Source organism: Sminthopsis crassicaudata, chromosome 1 (genome assembly GCF_048593235.1).
Source record: "Sminthopsis crassicaudata isolate SCR6 chromosome 1, ASM4859323v1, whole genome shotgun sequence".
NCBI classification, from domain to species: Eukaryota; Metazoa; Chordata; class Mammalia; order Dasyuromorphia; family Dasyuridae; genus Sminthopsis; species Sminthopsis crassicaudata.
This window is the reverse complement of record NC_133617.1, coordinates 580,881,426-580,902,721: the sequence shown is the minus strand read 5'-3', so window position 1 is coordinate 580,902,721 and position 21,296 is coordinate 580,881,426. Positions and strand designations below refer to the sequence as shown.

General features: G+C 36.1%; 1 protein-coding gene across 1 annotated transcript in view; it reads left to right on the top strand.

The window, feature by feature from the left end:
• Positions 1-21,296, top strand: part of ANKRD31 (ankyrin repeat domain 31) — a 327,325-nt gene that overhangs the window by 232,845 nt on the left and 73,184 nt on the right. The window contains 3 exon segments of the mRNA XM_074282287.1: positions 2,119-2,171; positions 11,689-13,240; positions 14,389-14,649. Of these exon segments, the coding sequence (XP_074138388.1) occupies positions 2,119-2,171; positions 11,689-13,240; positions 14,389-14,649 (1,866 nt within the window).

The window sequence follows — 21,296 nt, the reverse complement described above, 5'->3', positions numbered from 1 at the left end:
TCCACCAACAATGTATCAGTGTCCCTGTTTTCCCACATCCCTTCCATCATTGCGCATTATCTTTCCCTGTCATTCTAGCCAGTTTGACTGATATATAGTGATATCTCAGAGTTGTCTTAATTTTCCTCTGATTAATAATAACTTGGAGCATCTTTTCATATGGCTAGAAATAGTTTCAATTTCTTTATCCGAAAATTGTCTGTTCATATCCTTTGACCATTTATCAATTGGAGAATGGCTTGATTTCTTATAAATTAATAGAGTCAATTCTCTATATATTTTGGAAATGAGGCCTTTATCAGACCCTTTGACTGTAAAAATGTTTTCCCAGTTTATTGTTTCCCTTCTAGTCTTATCTGCATTAGTTTTGTTTGTACAAAACCTTTTCAATTTGATATAATCAAAGTTTTCTATTTTGTGATCAATAATGATCTCTAGTTCTTCTTTGGACATAAATTCATTCCCCTTCCACAGGTCTGAGAGGTAAACTATCCTATGTTCCTTTTATTTATTTATAATCTCATTCTTTATGCCAAGATCATGAACTCATTTTGACCTGATTTTGGTGTATGGTGTTAAATATGGGTCAATGTTTAGTTTCTGCCATATTAATTTCCAATTTTCCCAGCAATTTTTGTCAAACATTGAGTTCTTATCCCAAAAGCTGGGGTCCTTGGGTTTGTTATTAAAATTATTGATTATTTTGTCCTTTGAACCTAACCTATTCCACTGATCAACTAATCTATTTCTTAGCCAATACCAAATGGTTTTGGTAACCGCTGCTTTGTAATATAATTTTAGATCTGGTACAGCTAGGCCACCTTCATTTGATTTTTTTTCATTAATTCCCTTGAAATTCTTGACCTTTTGTTTTTCCTTATGAACTTTGCTGTTATTTTTTTCTAGGTCATTAAAATAGTTTTTTGGGAGTCTGATTGGTATCGTGCTAAATAAATAGATTAGTTTAGGTAGTATTGTCATCTTTATTATATTTGCTCACCCTATCCAAGAGCATTTAATATTTTTCCAATTGGTTAGATCAGACTTAATATGTGGAAAGTGTTTTGTAGTTTTGCTCATATAGTTTCTGATTTTCCCTTGGCAGATAGATTCCTAAATATTTTATATTATCGGTAGTTACTTTAAATGGAATTTCTCTTTGTAACTCTAACTGTTGGATTTTGTTAGTGATATATAAGAATGCTGATGACTTATGTAGGTTTATTTTGTATCCTGGAACTTTGCTAAAGGTGTGGATTCTTTCTAATAGGTTTTTAGTAGAATCTTTGGGGTTCTCTAAGTATACCAAAATATCATCAGCAAAGAGTGATAATTTGGTTTCCTCCTTACCTATTCTAATTTCTTTAATCTTTCTCCACTTTTTTTTTTGCCAAAGCTAGCATTTCTAATACAATATTGAATAGTAATGGTGATAGTGGGCAATCTTATTTCACTCCTGATCTTATTGGCAATGGTTGCAGTTTATCCCCATTACATATGATGCTTACTGATGGTTTTAAATAGATGCTACTGATTATTTTAAGGAAAAGTCCATTTATTCCTATACTCTGAAGTGTTTTTAATAGGAATGGATGTTGGATTTTATCAAATGCTTTTTCTGCATCTATTAAAATGATCATATGGTTTTTGTTAATTTGGTTATTAATATGGCCAATTATGCTAATACAAACTGACCTTATTTCTATCCTATAAGCACAGCCCTCCATCTCCCATCTTTTTCTCTTTGGATGAATCCCATACCTGGAATATATATACTCCTTCCTCATCTCCACCATGTAGAATGCCTCTTCCTTCAAGACAATACTCAAGGTCTATCTTCTATATGAAGCATTTCCTGATACCCTATTCTTCCTAAATTGCATTGTATTTAATTACTTGTTTTTATTTGTACTTATTTTCTTTATATTTATTCTATGTATACTTATATATGTACTGGCTTTCTCTTCCATTAGAATGTAAACACGTTTTGAGAAGAGATAGTTTTCTTCATTGTATTTGTATGCCTAGAACCTAGCATAGTGCTTCAAGCTCAGTTAGATCCATTGTAAATGTTTGTTGGTAGTCAACTGGTTGATTGATTCTTTTTTTTGTTTACAGAGCAAAGAGATAGAAGTGAACTGTTACACTGTGAAGATACACACCAGTGCAAGGTAAATCTATATTTAGGAAAAAAAAACACTTTTTCTAGTGACATATTTGCTACAAAGAGAAAGAGCAGGTCTTCTGATGCATTCTTTAAGAGCAGAGTGTATTCTACCTCATACAATAGATATTTGTGAGTAATTTTATAATGTCACAGTAGACCTGTGTACATTAAAGCATTTTGTGCTATTGGTTTTGGAAATAATTTAACAAATGAAGCAGGAGGGGTCATCTTTCTCTTGTTTCCTTGATGACCTAAGATACTTCTAGATCACTTCAAATTTCCTTTGGTTTGAGGGCAGCATTGTTATCCGATGGTAACAATTTCTTGGAAATTCCAGCAGTACTTGGTATTGTGTATTACAAAGGTCAAGGATACCCCTGGTTTTTTTTTAATTGATCCTTTTTATTCCTTGTACCTCATCAGTTTTCTATTATGTCCTCATCACTCACACACACACACACACACACACACACACACACACACACACACACATTGAACCTTCCCTTATAACAAAGGAAAGCAGATCATTAAAACTGACTGATAGAATTACAGTGTTTGACAGTTTCATTTCTGCTGTTCTTTAGAATGGGTACCAGATGCTTCAGAACATTGCCTTCTTCCCACTCTTCTTTATCCATATCCTTCCTCTCTTATCCTTTTCTTTTTCTTCTCATCTCTCAAATGTAAAATAATGAATTGAAGGGAGGATTCTAATTCATGTGTATGTGTGTGATGACTTGTCTTCTTTGGCAGTGAGGAAATTAAAATTATTTTGTATCATTTAATAATTTAACTTATTCTGTAATTGACCTTATTCTATATTGTTGTTTAATTATTTTCAGTTGTATCTGAGTCTTTGTGATCCCTTTTGAGGCTTTCTTGACAAAGATGCTAGAATAGTTTATCATTTCCTTCTCCAGCTCATTTTTACAGATGAAGAAACTGAGGCAAACAGGGTTGGATGACTTTCCCAAGCTAGATTTGAACTCAAGGAAGAAGAGTTTTCTGACTCCAGGCCTGTGCTCTATCTACTGTCCACTTATTGCTGCAACTACCCCTGTTCCATCAAGCTATATTTCTTGAGTTAAGCTCAGAAATGCCATTTTCCTTCAGAGTTAATTTAAAAGTGTATTTGGAAGGAAAAGTTATCATATACTTGCGACATCTGCTTGTTGTTTGTAAGCTCAAATCAGCTTAACCTGGTGCCATTCCCTTTCCCCCACCCCAAATATCTTCATCCTTGCCTGTCCTTGTACAGTTAGAGGAGGTTTGATCTCCTCCAAAGGATAACAATTCTGGATCTCTTAACAAAGAGCACAAGAATTAGATGAATCCCATAAAAATAATTAGCACTTCTTAATTGTCAGGGGTGTGTTTAGCTATACTTTAGTGCCAGTCCACAAATTCAGAGTTCTTTACATATGTAAACCATATCCAAGTTTAAGATAGAAAGCAGAGGGTAGTGAGTTCTTGATGAGGCTCTACTAGTCAAATCCTTCCACAAATACAAGTCTTTCACAACTCACAGAGTGGCAAGAATCTCTGGATCAAGTCTGGGTCTTCAGGAATGAGCACTGGTAGCAGTTAAGTGACAATAATTGAGGGGTTCCTGAATGAGTGAAGAAATCCCAAGACTGACTATTGGTGATTGATAATCCCTTTCATATAATTATACTTTGAAAAATATATTATGCTTGGACAGACATTTCAGAGTTATTATAAACTACTCCAGAATATCTGGGTTATCTGCTATATCACTTACTCTTGGATGAAATTACATGGGAATTGAGAGATGAGAATAAGAAGATATTTAACAAGATACAGACTTCATGCTGGCAGAATTGATTCTCATTTTTAATCCGAAGTTGTGCTGGGGTAGGATGGTTCTGATAGCCTCAGATTCAGTACAACTCTCTTAATATTTGCATTTTTATTGAACATATGAAGGATATGACAAGGAAGAGTCTGGGCAAAATTAACAAGATTTTAGGAGACCATCTTTATTCTTCCTTAGGTGCTAATCTCCCTGTAGAATGTATAAACATCCCCATTGATACCACATTTGAGACATTGTTTTGGCATTGATATAATCTTAACTTTGCCCTATAAATCCTGGCCTGAAACCACATTGAGGATGATTGACTCATAGAATTTGAGGATAATAGATTAAGTGATGACTATTTATATACCTGAGTCACCCTTAAAATTCATCTATAAAATTTACAGTGGAAAGAATTTGAAATGGAGAGAAAAAAGCTGAGGTATATAGAAGAAAATTGGGTGGGGGAAGTAGAGAAAATGATAGCTGAGAGACAAAAAAACAGGAGGGAGAAGATGCAGACTGGTTCTTTGGAGGGAATGCTGGACAGACTTCAGGTCCATTCAAAGAACCTTATGGCCTTAGGAGAGGAGGGAATGTATGTGGTTCCAGAAATGTCAACCATTGAAGACAATAGCAGAATAGAATTCCTGGGCCAAGCTCAGCTGCAGAAATGAGCCATTAATAGTGAAGTGGCAATGACTGAGGGTTGCCTGAATGATTGGGGAAATCCTAAGGTTGAGTGAACTTTTTAGACATAGGAGTTTCTAGACCATGCTTAGCTCCTGAAACATGACTTCTGATGAGGAGGAATAAGGGCAATGCTAAGTTCCTGGAATTATCAGAGGAATTTGGGGGCCAGGCAAGGACAAGATGAGGAGGAACAAAAGACATAGCCATTATGGTAAATAGGTGATACAGTGGGTAACAATACTGGACTTGGATTCAGGAAGATCTGGGTTTATATCCTGTCTCAAACTCTTGGATTCAGGAAGATCTGGGTTTATATCCTGTCTCAAACACTTATTGGCTGTGTAACTCTGGGCACGTCATAGACTTTCCAGTTTGCTCACCAACAAAATGGAGTTAATTATAATGCCTACCTCCAAGAGTTGTTAAGAGGATCAAATGAGTTGATATAAGTGCTTTGCAAACCTTAAAGTGGTAATGATAACTATTGTTATTACTACGAATAATATTGTTAGTATATGAAAGAGCAGTTCTAGATTTTGTCTTTCTGTAAATTATATGAATTAAATGGATGAGGGGGGAAGGGACTTTGAATTTATTAATGCCTATTGCTTGTCTTTCTTTTGGGGAAGTAGGAGGAAAGCAGCTCAATTACAAGGTAATATTAAACTCAGAGCAACAGATTTCAAATTGTGATCTGGGGACTCCTGGGAGTTTCCAAGACCGTTGGTTGGTGAAGTCAAAACTACTTTATGTTTCACAATTCTAAGATGTTTCATTTCTATATGGTAAATACCAATAGACATAACTCACATAAACAAAAGTTCTGTGCAATCTTTAATAATTTTGGAATATAAAAGGATACTGAGATCAAAGTATTTGAGATTTGTGGAATTATAAGTCCCAGGAAGAGCCATTGCTCAACAGAGAATAAAGCAGAGCTGTTTTGACTCTTTATGGACTTGGATGTAAGTTATTTGGATTTTGTATTTTCTGTTGGATAAAATAAAGGCTGTCCTATATGTATTAGAGTTCTAGATTACCCCCAAATACCTTACTACACAGTAATACTAGGTGAGAGCAAAACAAGCCAAATTCTGACTTTCTCAGGGAAAATTCTAGATAGATACATGAGCCAAAAAGTGATTTGTGATAAACTTTTCCGACTCCTTGCAATTGAACCTGGTCTGTATAAACCCAGAACTTTAGTTCTGGATCACCAGATCTCATTTTGAGGATTAACTATGATGTAAAAATTACCCCAGGTTCTTGAAAACTATGCCACTAGAATGCAACTCTCACAAATTCTATCATTCTAGAAAAGTTCCAGGTTTTCCTGATAACAGACTGCCTACTGTCCATAAGGACCAGCCTAAATGTAGAGGCTGGCCACTATGTCATAAATTCATGAAACAAACAAAGCAATGATATTCAGTTCTATGTGTCCCTGTTTTCCCTTCCACAGTGAAAGTAGCAAGAGTAGGAAGGATGTAGAGAACAAACTAGGTTTTAGACGTCTGTATTAGTGTCATTTTAAACATTTGTATTCTAAATGTAAAATTTTTATCCAACAATTGAATTGACCTACTGCTAGAAGAATAGAATCATGTCAATTTGGACATTTTTGCTAAAAGATCTGAGGAAGTTGCAGCTAAATGGAAGGTTGCCTTGTGGATTTTCCTTGAAGAGAGACACATAAAGGAATTGGCAGAATAAATCTCATTGAGTGCTCCAAAGCAAAAAGACAAGTAATTTCATGGCATACTTGATTATCAACTTTAAATGCTCTTGAAGAGTATCAACAATCATCTTGAGAGCTGCGACTTAGATAGCAACATCATTTGAAGAACATGATGCCTCTTAGTCTGTAGTTTATCAGCTCCTCTTTAGTCCAGAACCTTGTTGAAGAAGGAAGAAAGGGACCACAGGAAGTAAGCTGAACCAGCAGCCGCAGCAAAGAAGGGCTGCCTTGCAAAGAGGAGAGAAGGGTCCACATAGCATAACAGCCTCTCCTTGCTAGGGCCCACCACTAGCTGTGTCTGCTTGTCCTGCTCTGTAAATGATGAGTTAGCAGTGATGAAAACAGGGTTGGATTTGGAGTCAGGAAAATCTGAGTTCTGAAAAACTCTGAACAAGTCACTTAAGCTCAGTCTACCTTAGTTTGCTTATCTGTAATTTGAGGGTAATAATAGTCCTTAGCAATAGGATTGCTAGGAGGATCAAGTGAGATGACAAGCAAAGTGCCTCATTTCTTCTCTCTTTGGAGTAGATGATAGCTGCTTCAGAATGTTCTTTCCTTCTTTTTCTGCCCATTCCCCTTAGGTAACTTTTTTCTTTTCTTATCTTTCTTTCTTCTTCTTCCCACCCTGCCCCTCAAAAAATCCAAAACAATGAGTCCAAAAAAAATCCAATTGCTGTGTGTGTGTGTGTGTGTGTGTGTGTGTGTGTGTGTGTGTGTGTGTGATGACATCTTCCTTGAAGTTTTCCTGGAAAATAAATATATCATTTAGAATAGGAATAAGAAATTCAAAATCCATTATAGCACAGACTAATATAACATGGCTATAACATATTCAAATTTAAGACAAAGTATAGATAACTTAAGGAATTTTTGCCATGTTGTTAAACTTGATCAGGGTCTTCCTGGTCATATCCTCTATAAACTCAGGTCTTTTTGCTACTCACAGAATAGCTTGCTATTCTATGACTCCCTGTCAAACTACTTCTGTGAACTTTGAAACAAAGATTTGATACTGCCAAAATAAAATAAAGGATAAATGAGACAATATGTTATTTAATTAAAATAGCTCCAATTTGATATTCAAACAAGATTTTGAAAATGAGAGATGGATAAAGGAAAATGTGAAGATTGTCATATTCTATGGAAATTTAACCAATATAAAGTAATCACAGCAATTAGGAGGTTAAAAGAGCCCAGAAACTGCTTTAGCTTTAGCATCATTTTCTTACCAGGTAAAAATACATGGCAGCCAAGGGCAACAACAGTTTAGGACAAACTCATTTGTAAAATTTTATGGGAATGGTAAAGGTTATATAAAGTAAATACATGTGGTGCATCTTTTAGGAGGTTGTGGAAGATCTTGATTTTTAAAATTGATGTTATTTTAGTATATATTTGTGTAGGGAAATCATAAGATGATAGATTTAGAGCTGATGGTGACCTTAGAATCCATTGGATTTAGCTCTTTTGTTTTATAAATAAAGAAATTGAGCTTAAGTGCCTATCTAAGGTCTTCCATCATTACAGATCAGTTGTTTATCTACATATTATTGGAGAATGGTTTGGAGGTTGTTGTTTGATTGGTTTCCAGTCATGTTATACTCTTCATGATCCCATTTGGAGTTTTCTTTGGAGTGGTTTCTCATTTTCTTCTCCAATTCATTTTATAGATGAGGAAAGTGAAGCATCCAAAGTTAAATTATTGCCCAAGGTCATAGAGCTGTAAGTGTTTGAGGTCAGATTTGAACTCAGGAAAAGGAGTTTTGCTGACTCCCCATCAGGCACTCCATCTACTGTGCCAACTGCCTACCTGAGTTTGGGGGTAAGGTGAAAGTAAGTGACTGGCCCATGGTTACACCATGGGCATATATCAGAAGCAGCCTTGATTAGAGATCTACTTAACTAAAGTTGGCCTTCTGTCCATTATACCACACTGCTTCTCAAAACAGAAAAAAATGGTGGGTAGAAAAACAACTTTGTAGAAAGGTTGGCATGAAATCTAGTTAATCCAGATTATCCCAATATCAATTATTGATAAAACTAGATGGGCACAACAAATATATTTTTGAAAGGGAACTGAAGCATTAGCATTTCCATAATTAAATTATTTTTTTTTCATCAGTATTACTAGATTTACCATATTCAGACTGTAGTATCATTGTCCCTGAGGTGCTATTTAAGAAAATGGAAATAGTACTGAAGCAATAAAGACAGGAAGAAGAGCAGCAGAACCAAGCCAAGTATACAGAGAAAATCTGTGCTGGAGATATTAGAATTTTTCAGCCTTTAAGGGATGAAGTCCCCATATATCTGAGAAAAGGGATAAAAAACCACAATCAAGGGAACTTTTAAATAACAACCCACCTACATATCTACTTTATCATTTCAGTAAAATATGTATTATAAAAATCTGTAGTTTCCATCACCTTTCTTTAATTAGAAAAATTTATCTCATTTGACCCTCACAATAACCCTGTGAGGTAGTTACAGTTGTTATTCTGATCTTACAGTTGAGGAAACTGAAGCAAACAGAGGTTGTAACTTTCTTAGGTCACATAACTAGTAAATATCTGAGGGTAGATTTGAACTCAGGTCTTCCTAACTCCAGGTACAAAGCTCTATTTACTTTGTAATCAGCTATTTCTAATGTAGCAGGATTATCAGCACTAGTGAAATTATGGATCCATGGAAGGAAATTTCCATTTGAAATTCACTGCCATGACAAAGAAGTTAGTGAACTGGATAGAAAGGTGGTGGTAGAGTCGGGAAGACTAGAACTCAAATCTGGTAGGGTGACTCAGGAAATCACTTATCTATTCAGTGCCACAGGCTATTCTTTAAATTTTTCTAATTAAAGAAAGGTGATGACTTGCACAAGCCCCAATTCCTTTATCTCTACCTTATGTCTGTCTCTAGAAGGTTGAATAATTTGAACCCAAACCTTCTTCTGGGTCCAACACTTTATCTACCATACCATTTAACTACCTCAATGGAAATATGTATGGAGGGATTAAGTAGGGGTCAACTTATTATTGTTAATAGTTACATGTGCACAAGTAATGATGTTAAAGATATTATCAGAAAAACAATATCTCAGAACTAGAAAAGAGCTTAGAGGGTACCTAGTCTGATAGACAAAGATTTTTTTTTTATGATATGCTTGATATAATATGTCTTCTAGCCTTTGCTTAAAGAACAACAATGAAAGGCATCCCCCGCTACTTATTAAGGCAATGCATTTCACTTTTGCATAGTATGAAAGTCCTTCCTTACATCAAGAATAAATTTACTTTTATGTGACTTCATCTCTCTACTTTTTGTCTTTTTCTATAATGTCAAGCAGAACAGATCTGATCCTTCTTCCATATGACAGCTCTTCAGATTTTTGAAGATATCGATACTGTCTCCTGCCCTTCAGGTGTTCTCTTTTTTAGGTAGAGAAGATTAAAGAAGACATCCAGGAGATGTATGATTGGAAAAGGGATGGTCTATTCATGTAGCAAGAGTGAAGGGCTTGCAGATGGACAGTAGTATTGGTTTCAGGACATTGTTGGAAGATTTAGAGGAGGGGTTTCCTCATATCAGATGGACTCTTATCTTGAGGAGTGAGGGGAGAACATAGATAAGAGCTGCACAAGAGGAGAATGTGGATGGGTTATGATTTGAAGGGACACTATAATCAATGAGATCTTTTATTTACAGATGGTTCCTGAAGCCATGTTGGGGTTATTTTGGATTTATGTGATGATATGATTCTTGAACTACTTGAATATAAATAGAAAAGCCTGAGAAAGACCAGAAGTTTGGCTTGGTGCACTGTATTAGATAAGATCATTAACCTAGAGCTGGAAAGACCCTGAAGTCCAACTCCTTCATTTTACAGATGAGGAAATTAAGGCCCCCAAAATTAAGTGGCCTGCCCAAAGTCACTGTGGAAATAAAATTCCAAGTTGAGATTCAAACTCAAATCATATGGCAACAGTTTCCACGTTCTAACATTCTACTCCCTACTACACTGGAGAAATTCTTGTGAAACTTATTCTATGGGGTATCTTAGTACAGGAGTGTGCTAGTAAATGTTTAACGAACAGCAGAGGAAAAAAAAAACACATACATATGGCACTTTTAAGTATAATCTTTGCTATTAAAATTTTATCTATCACTTTCTTAAGTCTAACCAATTGACAGAACAACAAGTCAAGACCTAATTTATAACATTTGCTGATATCCAAGATATAAGTGCTGACACTGAAAAGTTTTCATGGAAGAGCCATGTAAACTGGCTCAAGCACATCTAAAATGAAAGATGGGGAGAATCTGGCTTAGATTATATTTGTTTTCTCAAAGATCTATAAACACTTAAGGTCATCAAGGAAACAGGAAAAAGACCATTATAGAGATATATTTCATTTGTTCAGCCATTTCTACTACCATTCACAGATTTAAGCCTATCTTGCCATCATATATAAGCACTTTTACATGACTCCAACTAAGAAGATCTCTTGATTAAAAAAACGAAAACAAATCATGTATGGCTTTATCTTGACTTCATAATGACTTATGCAAGTCATCTTTTTTTTTGTCTTTCTCAGTTCCATATTTAAAGGTTTGTATTTGTGAGATTACACTGATTATACTGAGATTATTGTTAACTTCTCTCACATCTGAGGCAGTCATGTAGATACGTAGTTATGCATGGAGTATTTGTCAATTTTTTTTTCTTAACCTTCTTCTTTTTTGGTCTTTTACTCTTTCTTATTATACCTTTGTGCATTTCCACTTTTCTTTTTTTCTTATGTCTAAGTGATGACAGTTACAGAATAAGTGATTTATCTAATAGAGTTGAAGTATCTAACCTAGGAGTGTGACAAAAGGCTTGCAAAGCCTTCTGCTTTGAAATACATAGATCAAATAAAATACAGGTTGTGTTTTTTTCCCCATCTGTTTAATTTTGTAAATCTACTAAGACTTAAGTAGGATTTTATTATGTTCAGTAACACCAATAGTACCAAAATACTAGGGAAAAGAGAGCAAAAGACACATCAGAGAACAAAATAATAAACCACACACTGAGCCCATTATCTTTTGCTTTTATTTCTCCTATTTGTACTCTTTTCTGAATCATTGGGTTTGGTTTGACTCAGTAGGCCCTACAGTCAAATCAAGTTATAATAATTTAATGGAATAGTAAAGATATACCAACAACCCAGAATAAATTGAATATACAATTGTAGCTGAAAATGAAGTTAAAAATATATTTTGTTTCTGTAGAAACCAGAATGCAGTCCCAGAAGCACTCAGGATTTTAATAATGAGAACTCCAGAGGAACAAAAGAGAGGAAGACAGAAGTTTCTAAAAAAGACAAAGGGAATTTATTGAAGAATAAAGGAATTGTGAATGAAAATCATCAGAAAATTTCAAAGAATAAAAAGTTAACTCCAACTAGGAATAAGCAACCTACTGTTGATCAAATAAATGCCAAAGAACCCCCAAAGATACATATGCAGGATGTCTATGAGCCTAAGAACTTTATGCCTATAGAAAAGGAGAAAAGTAAGACAATTCCTAAAACAACTGAGGTGAGTGATAGAAAGAACAATACCGGGACACCAGTAACACCCTTTTCAAGAAGAATCACTAGATCTACTGCTCATCGACAGCAAGATCCTGTAATTTTTTCTGACCTTTCAGAAAAGTCTGATGTGCTGACCAACTCAGTAACTCCAGTGCTGAAAAATCATCCGTGTCACAGTAGTGAAGTTTTTTCAGTTTCCAAAGGGACAGGTGCTTGTGAAAATGACACAGCTTCACTTACCCTAATGAGTCAAGAACTACTTGGCCAGAGCACAGGTTCAGTGTACTATCATAAGGAATCTGGTATCTTAGAATCAGAAACTTGTGAGCCAGCAGAAGCCATCCCTTTTTCGGGCTCTTGTGAAGAAGCCAAGTTACCATTGGCCACTGAAAGAAATGATCACACTACTTATGAGAAACCTGTTCCTTGTAAGGCCAGTGACTATAATAGCCCAAGTCTGAAAAGTAAGAATGTGACAGTCTGGGAAAAGAGTTTCCTTTCCTTTTTACATAAAAATGTTGACAGTGACAGTAATAATAATGATGTTGGTAATGATGGATGCTATTTTGAGGAGACCGCATTGTCTGAGAAGATGAACTGTTTTGTAAATGATGAAAACCAGAATAATTGTAAAGCAAACTCAGAGCATGAAGAAGAGTCAAGTTCCCAACACTACTTACCTTCTGAAACTCAATCTTTATTCCAGGAAAATGTTTTTCCAGCAGGTAGCCTCATAGTGATTTCACAACAGGATGTCAGCAACTTATCTGATTCAGACTGTACCATTATTTCTGAGAAGTATGTTGTAAATGATGGACAGAATATTATTTCTGATGTTGATTCTGAGCAGAATCCCCTGGTTAGTACAGGGACACTGTCAACACCTGACTTATCAGGGCAAATCAGCGGATGGGAAATCTCTGCTGATCTTCATAATAATACCACCACTGTACCAGGTTATTTTGTTTATCAGATAGATGAGAAGAGAGAGACAAGTGAGAGAGGAGAGGAGAGTTCAGAAAGAACCTGCACTGAGAGAACTCAAGAGAACCATCAAAAGAGTACTGAGTGCACAGAAAAATTTTGTGAAAAGGAAGCAGTTGAAATGGAAGTAAAGCAACCAGAACTTCCAGAGAATTATGTGATTCCAAAAAAAAAAGTACAGTCTATTAAGAACATGCATGAGGATTTAAGAGATGCCTCTCAGCTCAAGCAAGGGATAGAGAAGACAATTCTTTCTCAATCAGGTAATATTTAAATTATTATTATTATTTAAACAACATTAGAGGTTTTCTTAGCTTATCAATCTTCCAGTGAATTCCATACCATATGTAGCCACCCTGACAAGCTTGAGATACAGCAGTGCATGCCAGGTTTTTCTCATGGCTAATAGCAAGTACATATATAAAACTTTAAGATTCATGAAGCACTTTAAAAATATCATTTCATTTTATCTTCACAGCAGCCCTGGGAGGTCTGTGCTATTGCAATCCCCATTTTATAGATAAGAAAATGAGACAGACACACTTTACTTGTGTCTCTCTAAGGTCACATAGATTCTAACACAGGTCTTTCTAACTTTAGATCTGGCTCTTTATCCATTACAGCACCTAGCTTCCTAAAGTGGCAGCTTTTCCAATGACTATCAGAAGAGAGTTTTTGCTATTCGCAGAAATCAGCTATTCCTGTCAGACTTTAACTTTGTTCATGTAGGCTAACCTAGGAATTCTAAACACATTTCCACAGTAGAATATTATTATCTCATTTTGTTCAATCACAGAATTACCCAAAGACTCCAGAGACCATTGTGTCCATTCCATACATAAAAAACAAATACTCCCTTCTATACTATACTCCCAAAGTGGTCTCCTTGACAGAGAACATAGAAGCAAAATATAGTCTGAGCAACTTCTGGTCTGTCATTACTCTCGTATCTATCCAAAGGAAATATTTTTCTCTAGTATTCTCTCAAGTATTTCTCCTCAGTATTTTTTTCTCCATGGGAAGTAGTTCTTGTTTCTTTAGAATTTCATTTTTGAGAGTTTCTCTTCCCTAATGAGTAGACTTCATCCATAATGAAGCACATGCAATACACCTATCTTTTCTCTGAATCCTTTGAAATTTTCTCTTCTAAAATCCATTCCTTCTGTTACAAATTCTTCTGTAGAGTGGTGACTTTGCCTGGACTGTCATTCTATATCATAATTGTTTTAGTGACTATAACTTTAACAGTATAAAAGTTCTTTCAAAAAATATCTATGTATTGAGACCCTTACAAAGTGTGATTTTTATCATCTATTAATATAAGCAACATTTCTCAAACTAGGGAGAATCATACAAAACATTAACACTGCACTTTTTTTGTTTTTTTGTTTTTGTTTTTTTTGTTTTTCAGACAAGGACAAGACTGACAATGTAAAGAGAGAGCATAACACTGAAAAAAGCCATAAAGAGACAAGAGAAAAAAGCCCAGACACTCATGTGCCTAGAAATTTACAACTATGTGAAAAAAGTGTTCAAATCAAAAGAAAAAGGCAAGATTTTGAAGAAACTACTGATGGTCAAGATATGAATTTATCCATAAGCACAAATAAGGATTTTCAGAATCAATCACAGCAAGAAGATTCACCTGATCCTAAAGCTTCCAAAATTCCAGGTTTATTTTAACTTATTCTTTTTTCCCAAACTTCCTTATTTCTGAAGAGGGTACCACTATTCTTCTAGTCTCCCATTTTTGTAATGTCTCAGTTATCTGCAATTTATCATTGCTCTGAACTCACATATTTTATCAGCTGCTAAATGTCATTTCTACCTTTACAATTCCTTTTATATCTGTTTCTATCTTACTATTTACATAGTCACCACTCTAGTTCATGTTCTTATCACTTTTTGCCTGTTCTATTCTAAGTGTCCTAATTGACATTACTGCCTCAAACCTCCCCCATCTTTAACCCATGTTCCTTACAGCTGTCTATGTGATGTTTCTGAGATACAAGTCTAACCACATCACTCACCAGCTCAGTGAACTCTACTAGGTCCTTCGCAACCTGACTTTGATCTACATTTCCAATCTTATTAAATTGTTCTTCTTTATATATTCTGAAGTCCAGTCAAATTTACTTTCTTTTTGCTTCACAGTCAACATCCCATCTCCTACCTTGATGCCTTTGTACAGACTTGTTTTGCATACTTAAAATGTACTCCCTCTTCACCTCCATTTCTTAAAAATCCTTATTTAGAAAAAAAGAAATCCTTATTTCCTTTCAACTCAAGTATCACCTTCTACCTGAAGCCTTTCCAAATTCCATGAGTTTATAATGCCTACAAAATCCCACCCCAGTATTTATTTTATGTCCAGTTTGTATATTCTTATTATATGTATTCATGTTGTCTCTCCTAAGAGAATGTAAAGTTCCTTGAGGGCAGGGATAGGTTAATTCTTTTATATTCCTAAAACCTAACACAGTGCTTGCTACATAGTAAGTGCTTAATGCTTGTTGATTAATTCTTAGGAACATATGAGATGATAATAGTTAGCATTTACCCTATACACTATGATTTGCAAAGCAGTTTATAAATATTATGTCACTCAATCTTTACAACCACCCTGGGAAGTAAATGCTATTATTATCACCATTTTACAGATGAGGAAACTGAGTCAGGCAACATTTAAATGACTTGACCAATATAACCAGCTAGTTAGTATCTGAGGCTAGAGTTGAACTCAGGTTTTTATGACTCTCTATGCATTGCAACACCTAGCCATGCTGTGATAAAAGTAGTACTATAAAACACTAAGTATTCAGATCAATCATTGTTTTGATTATATAGGGTCTATGGATGTGCACTGAGTGTGTCTTTATTGAGTCAAGTGGTTTTTTTTTCAACTGTCTTAATGGTCGCGTAATACATCAGTACTTTAGTAGATCTGTGATCTCATCAATGTGAATACTCTCTCTAGCTAGACCTATTGAAGTATTGCCATGATGCCCATGCCTTCCTCTGTAGTACTATTTTGGCCCAGATCTATGATTTCATTGCTATAAGGAAGCCCCAGTGCAGAAGAAACTAAGGCTACCAGTGTAGAGCAGCATCTTGTTTGCCACTTACAGTCCTGTAGGGTTACTTAGGAATGTTCAGAGATTAAGTGATTTGCTCTGGGTCACACGGCCCGTATAGATCAAAGGAAAAACTTCTGTCCCATTCTTCTTGATTCAAGGTCTTCTCTAAAAGTGGAAGATCACAAAATCTTCTAGAGCTTGTGCTTCATTGTCATTGCCTTCAATGAAGCAATGGTTCCAACCCATGATGAAGTATCAAAGAAAGAACTGTGACGGAGTTAGTCATAATTATACCTTATAGTTATAAGCCATTAGTGATCTTTGCCAACAGCCATTAAAAATAATATTTCATGATATACTAATAGTCACTGTGAGTGCCATAAAACATTCTATGTGGTATATTATCAGTTACATAGAGATTGTAAAAATTAAAGTTGGACAGTTTGTTTTTTCATTGTCTTTCTCCCTCACACACATCCAAATATTCTATATTTGAATATGTGAAAAAAATATGACAGAGATAAAAGGGTACAGGAGTTTTGTGTCTCTAACCACACCCTTTCAAGCTGAGGGCAGAGTTCAGACTTCCAGCTTTGCAGAGGAAATACTGCTAAAATACTTATACTAGGGTAGCTGTGTCAAATCAGAAGATCAAAACACTCATTTTAATTCTTTTTATGTTATATTGAAACTAGAAAGTTTGCTATCTACCCCTAGAGAGAAGACTGGTAAATTGGGAGTGAATATTAAAGTATAATTTTCTCTCTCTCTCTCTTTTTTTTGGCAGTGTGACAATATAGAAATGTTTTACATGATTTTGCATATAAAAATTTATATAATATTTCTTGCCTTTTCAGTGGGTGGGAGAATAGTGGAAGGGAGAGATGGGGAAAATTTGGAATTCAATTTTTTAAAAAAGCATATGAAAAATAAATACATTTTTTAAAGAGAAAGAATCTAGATAGTTTGAGGGTTTGATTGATATAAAGAATAGATTCTCTACTGTTACAGGAGGACTTCAGAATTAGCCTGGGATGTGAATTTCTGGTCCTGCTCACAGGAGGACCTCAGAACCAACCAAAATCCTGATATTGGATGAGGAGTGAATAGGTGGGATTCAGGAGGATGTTCAAATAGAAGTCCACTTATTCAAGGAAGCTTTTCACTTTATATACACTAGGCTCTTACATAACTATAGAGTAACTGCGCATGTGCTAATTATAGAGTACTGCACATGCACTAACTACACAGAATTGACTAAAGTACTGTGCATGTGCTAAATATAGAGTACTGCAATGTATTAACTACAGAGTACTGATTACAGAGTACTGTGAATGCAGTGACTACATAGAGTATTACATATGTGCTAATTATAGAGTACTGCACATGCATTGACTAAAGTACTGTGCATGAACTAACTACAGAGTACTGATTAAAGAGTACTGTGAATGCACTAACTATAGAGTACTGTGCATGTGCTAATTATAGAATACTGCGCATGCATTAACTACAGAATATTGTTCATATGTTAACCTCAGAGTACTGACTGCAGAGTACTGCAAATGCACTGACTAAAAAGAATGCATATGTACTACTTATAGAATACTGCACATACACTAACTTACAGAGTACTGACTACAGAGTACTGCAAATGCACTGACTAAAAAGAATGCATATGTGCTACTTATAGAACACTGCACATGCATTAACTACAAGAGTACTGCACATATGCTAATTATAGTGTACTATGAATACACTGACTATGGAGTACTGCATGTGCTAATTATAGAGTACTATACATGCGCTTATAGGATACTGGGCATGTACCACTTGCTGTTATGTACAGATGTTTTCTTGCCACATCAGTATAACTCTGCTTAAAGTATAGCACAGGTTCTCACAGCCCCTGACTTCTTAAGAAGACTGAGATGCCCTTAAGTGGGATAGAGAGTCAAACCAGACACATCAGCAAAGTTCCTTACTGGGCTAAGGGGTCTTATGTCTTGCCCAGGGTTCCTCACTATCTGTGGCCCTCAACATTTCCAACTTTCTTTTGTTTTAATTGGAGCAGGTATACATCAGTGGTCAGATCTATAAAACAGTGGATAACAAGTTTCAGCATGGGGGGAATCACACAGGCAAGTGATAATATCACAAACAAAATGCTATAAAAGACTTCCAAGAGTCCCAAAAGGAAGGTATAGAAAATAACTGTTAGCTTGTGTCTCTCATTCATTAAGCCACCTTATGTAAGTGGTATATGTTTGTGGTCACCTGTTCCAAGTTCACAACCTCACATACAATGATTCCTGCAGGTTTTGAAGTCTTACATAGTCAATTAGCATACACATAGGGCTAACAGCCATACTCTTTCAGTGACTGGTGTAGTCAAATAGGGCCTCACCCAAAGTTTCCTGGGTCTTCTTCATTTCAAGAGTCTTTTCTTTTTCCATTTCTCTCTGATGGACAATTTGGATATGGCATGAGGCACCCATCATGGATATGGCACCCATCACATTGCATTCCTTTTCCATTTATAGATACACAAGCAAACTCTCTGCCCCAAGCGCTTAACCTATCTAGTCCCTTTAAGAGGGATCTTAGAAATTTTTTCTTCCAAAGCCCATGGCCAATTATATAACAGCCAGGCTATCCTTAAGATGGACTTATATGCAAAATTTGGAGCTGTGGCCAATAAAATTTGCCACTCTTAAAATGTGGCATAGTGCTTTCACAGAATACATTAATTTGTACATCGGTATAAAAGGTGTGTATCTTGTTGGGTCCTATCCCAGATAATTATATTTACTCATTTAACAGCTTTTAACAAGATTCTAGCCACAAGCACTGGGTAAGGAGTCAGATTTTGGTCTGTATGTGCCAGGAAGGTCACCCATTCAGTTACACTATCTCTTGGATAGAGAACTGCTATAGTGTTTCTTTTATAGCAAATCCTGATATTTCCAAGAGTTTTTGGATGACTCTCTCAACTACATTACATAAAGACTGTTCAACCTCCCTCAGAGCTCCTTGGACTTCTTTTGTAAGCTGACAGGGGAAATCCAAATCAGTGTTTCCCCCTAAGATGTCACACAGTGTTTGTAGTTGATGAGTAGTTAAGCCTAACATTGGACGCATCCATTGACATCTCCTATCAATTTCTGAAAGTCATTTAAAGTGTTTAATTTCTCTGAACAATTAAGAACAATTTCTCTGTTCTTAATATTTCTGTCTCTATTTCTCTCTGTGTCTCTCACTCTTCTCTTGTTTATCTGTCTTTATGTTTCTCTGTGTGTGTCTCTCTCTTTCTGTTTCTCTCTCTCTCTGTGTCTGTCTCTGTTTCCATTTTTCTGTCTCTGTCTCTGTTTCTGTGTGTATGTTTCTGTCTCTCTGTCTATACTTTCCTCATGTCAGTGAACATTTTTCATTTCCCAGATTTTTTTATAGTAAATACAGGGGAGTTCCAAGGGCTGAGAGAAGGTTGTGGGTGTCCTTGGTCAAGTTGATCTTGTACTATAATAAGGGCTGGATTTTTTTTTTTAACTGATTGAGGGCCACTATTCCATCCACACAGATGTGTTAACTTCCCATTGGATGGAGATAGGTGTTTAAGGGCTGGCAAGTCTTTAACAATGCCCCTGCCTAAAAAGCCTATGTGCTCAATTGCAATCCCAGCTGTTCTAAGATGTCTCTTCCCTACAGATTGATGAGGATTTGTTTAACTACAAATGGGGTATATGCTCCTGTTTTATTTTCAAATTTCCATTTTAAAGGGGTGGCACTAAGTTCAGTTGACATAGTTCCTCCTATGTCAAACATATGGGTGTTTGCTATGGTCTTTGGCCATTGATTGGGCCAGTTGTCACTTCTAATGACCGTGTGATCTGCACCTGTGTCAACCAACCCCCTTCAGTGGTACACCATTTACATAAAAAGTGAGCATAGGATAGTCAGCTGTAACAAATGCCATCTAGAATATTCCTGCATTCTGTTGCTGGGAGTCAAAATCTGAGTAAATATCATCGAATTGCATATCTCCAGTGTGTAGTGCATTAGTGACTAGGATGTTAGTAACATGTTCCCCAGTTTCCCAGGTCAGTGTATGGATGGACACTGTTTTGTGAGCACTCTCAGGAGGTGAAATTGTGTATGGAGGCAAGGGATTTGTAGGCTGGATGGGGACAGGTTTCAACTCCCCAGGGGATATTTTAGTACTCCTAATGGCATACAACTCTGTCTTAATTGCAATCCCCTTCTCCCATCAACATGCTTCCCATCATGCCCCAAGTGTTTTGTGTGTGGGACCCTGGAGCTAAGCCCCAATTCCTGTTTCCTTGATGTAATTTATATTCTAATGCCCTGGGGAAACCCTTGTTACATTTTGGACACAGGGTTCTAGGTCTTGTTCTTGTTCTTCGGCCCTTTCACTGCATTTCTTTGCCAACATTTGCCCCGCCTTTACTTCATTGAAAGCACTGATGAGTCTCCTTGGATATCTCTCCCCTACAGGATCCCTGTTTCAGTGGATCATGTAGTGGGGAGTATACCAGGGCGCAGGTGTCAGGAGAAGTGTAGTCTGACTGAGAAATGGGGAAGTGCCCTACCCTTCAAACCTCCCATCACCATCTTTGTCTTTGTTCAATGTGCCACACCCTTTAGAGTTGTTGGCATCTTTTTATTTTCCTCATCTTCCTTTGTTTGGCACCTTACACTAAAGGCCTTCTTTTCTTGATAATTTGTAAGATCTCTCAAAGCCAATTTTATTACATTGTATTTAAGGAATGTGTGCTTGGGGATTGAACCAGGATCCATTGTATGGTAGTATTCAATTAGTTGTTCTCTTAATATCTTTCACTTCTCTAGCTCCAACATCTCCTCCTTAGGAAGCCACAGAGACATGCATTCCATAATATCTAAGAACTCAGTGATCTACTCCTGAGTTACTATCAAACCTTGCTTTTTTATTAACCTAACCAAGCATTCTTCATATTTCTCTCAAGAGGGAGGCTCCTTTGTTAGCACTTGCCCCATTTCATACTACTGAGTACAGAGTACTACAATGCACTAACTATAGAGTACTATGTATACACTAATTATAGAGTACTGTACATGTACTGACTATAGAGTACTATGCATGTGCTAATTATATAGTACTGAGAATACACTGATTGTAGAGTACTACACATGCACCAACTACATAATACTGCATGTGCATTGACTACAGAGTACTGCATATGTGCTG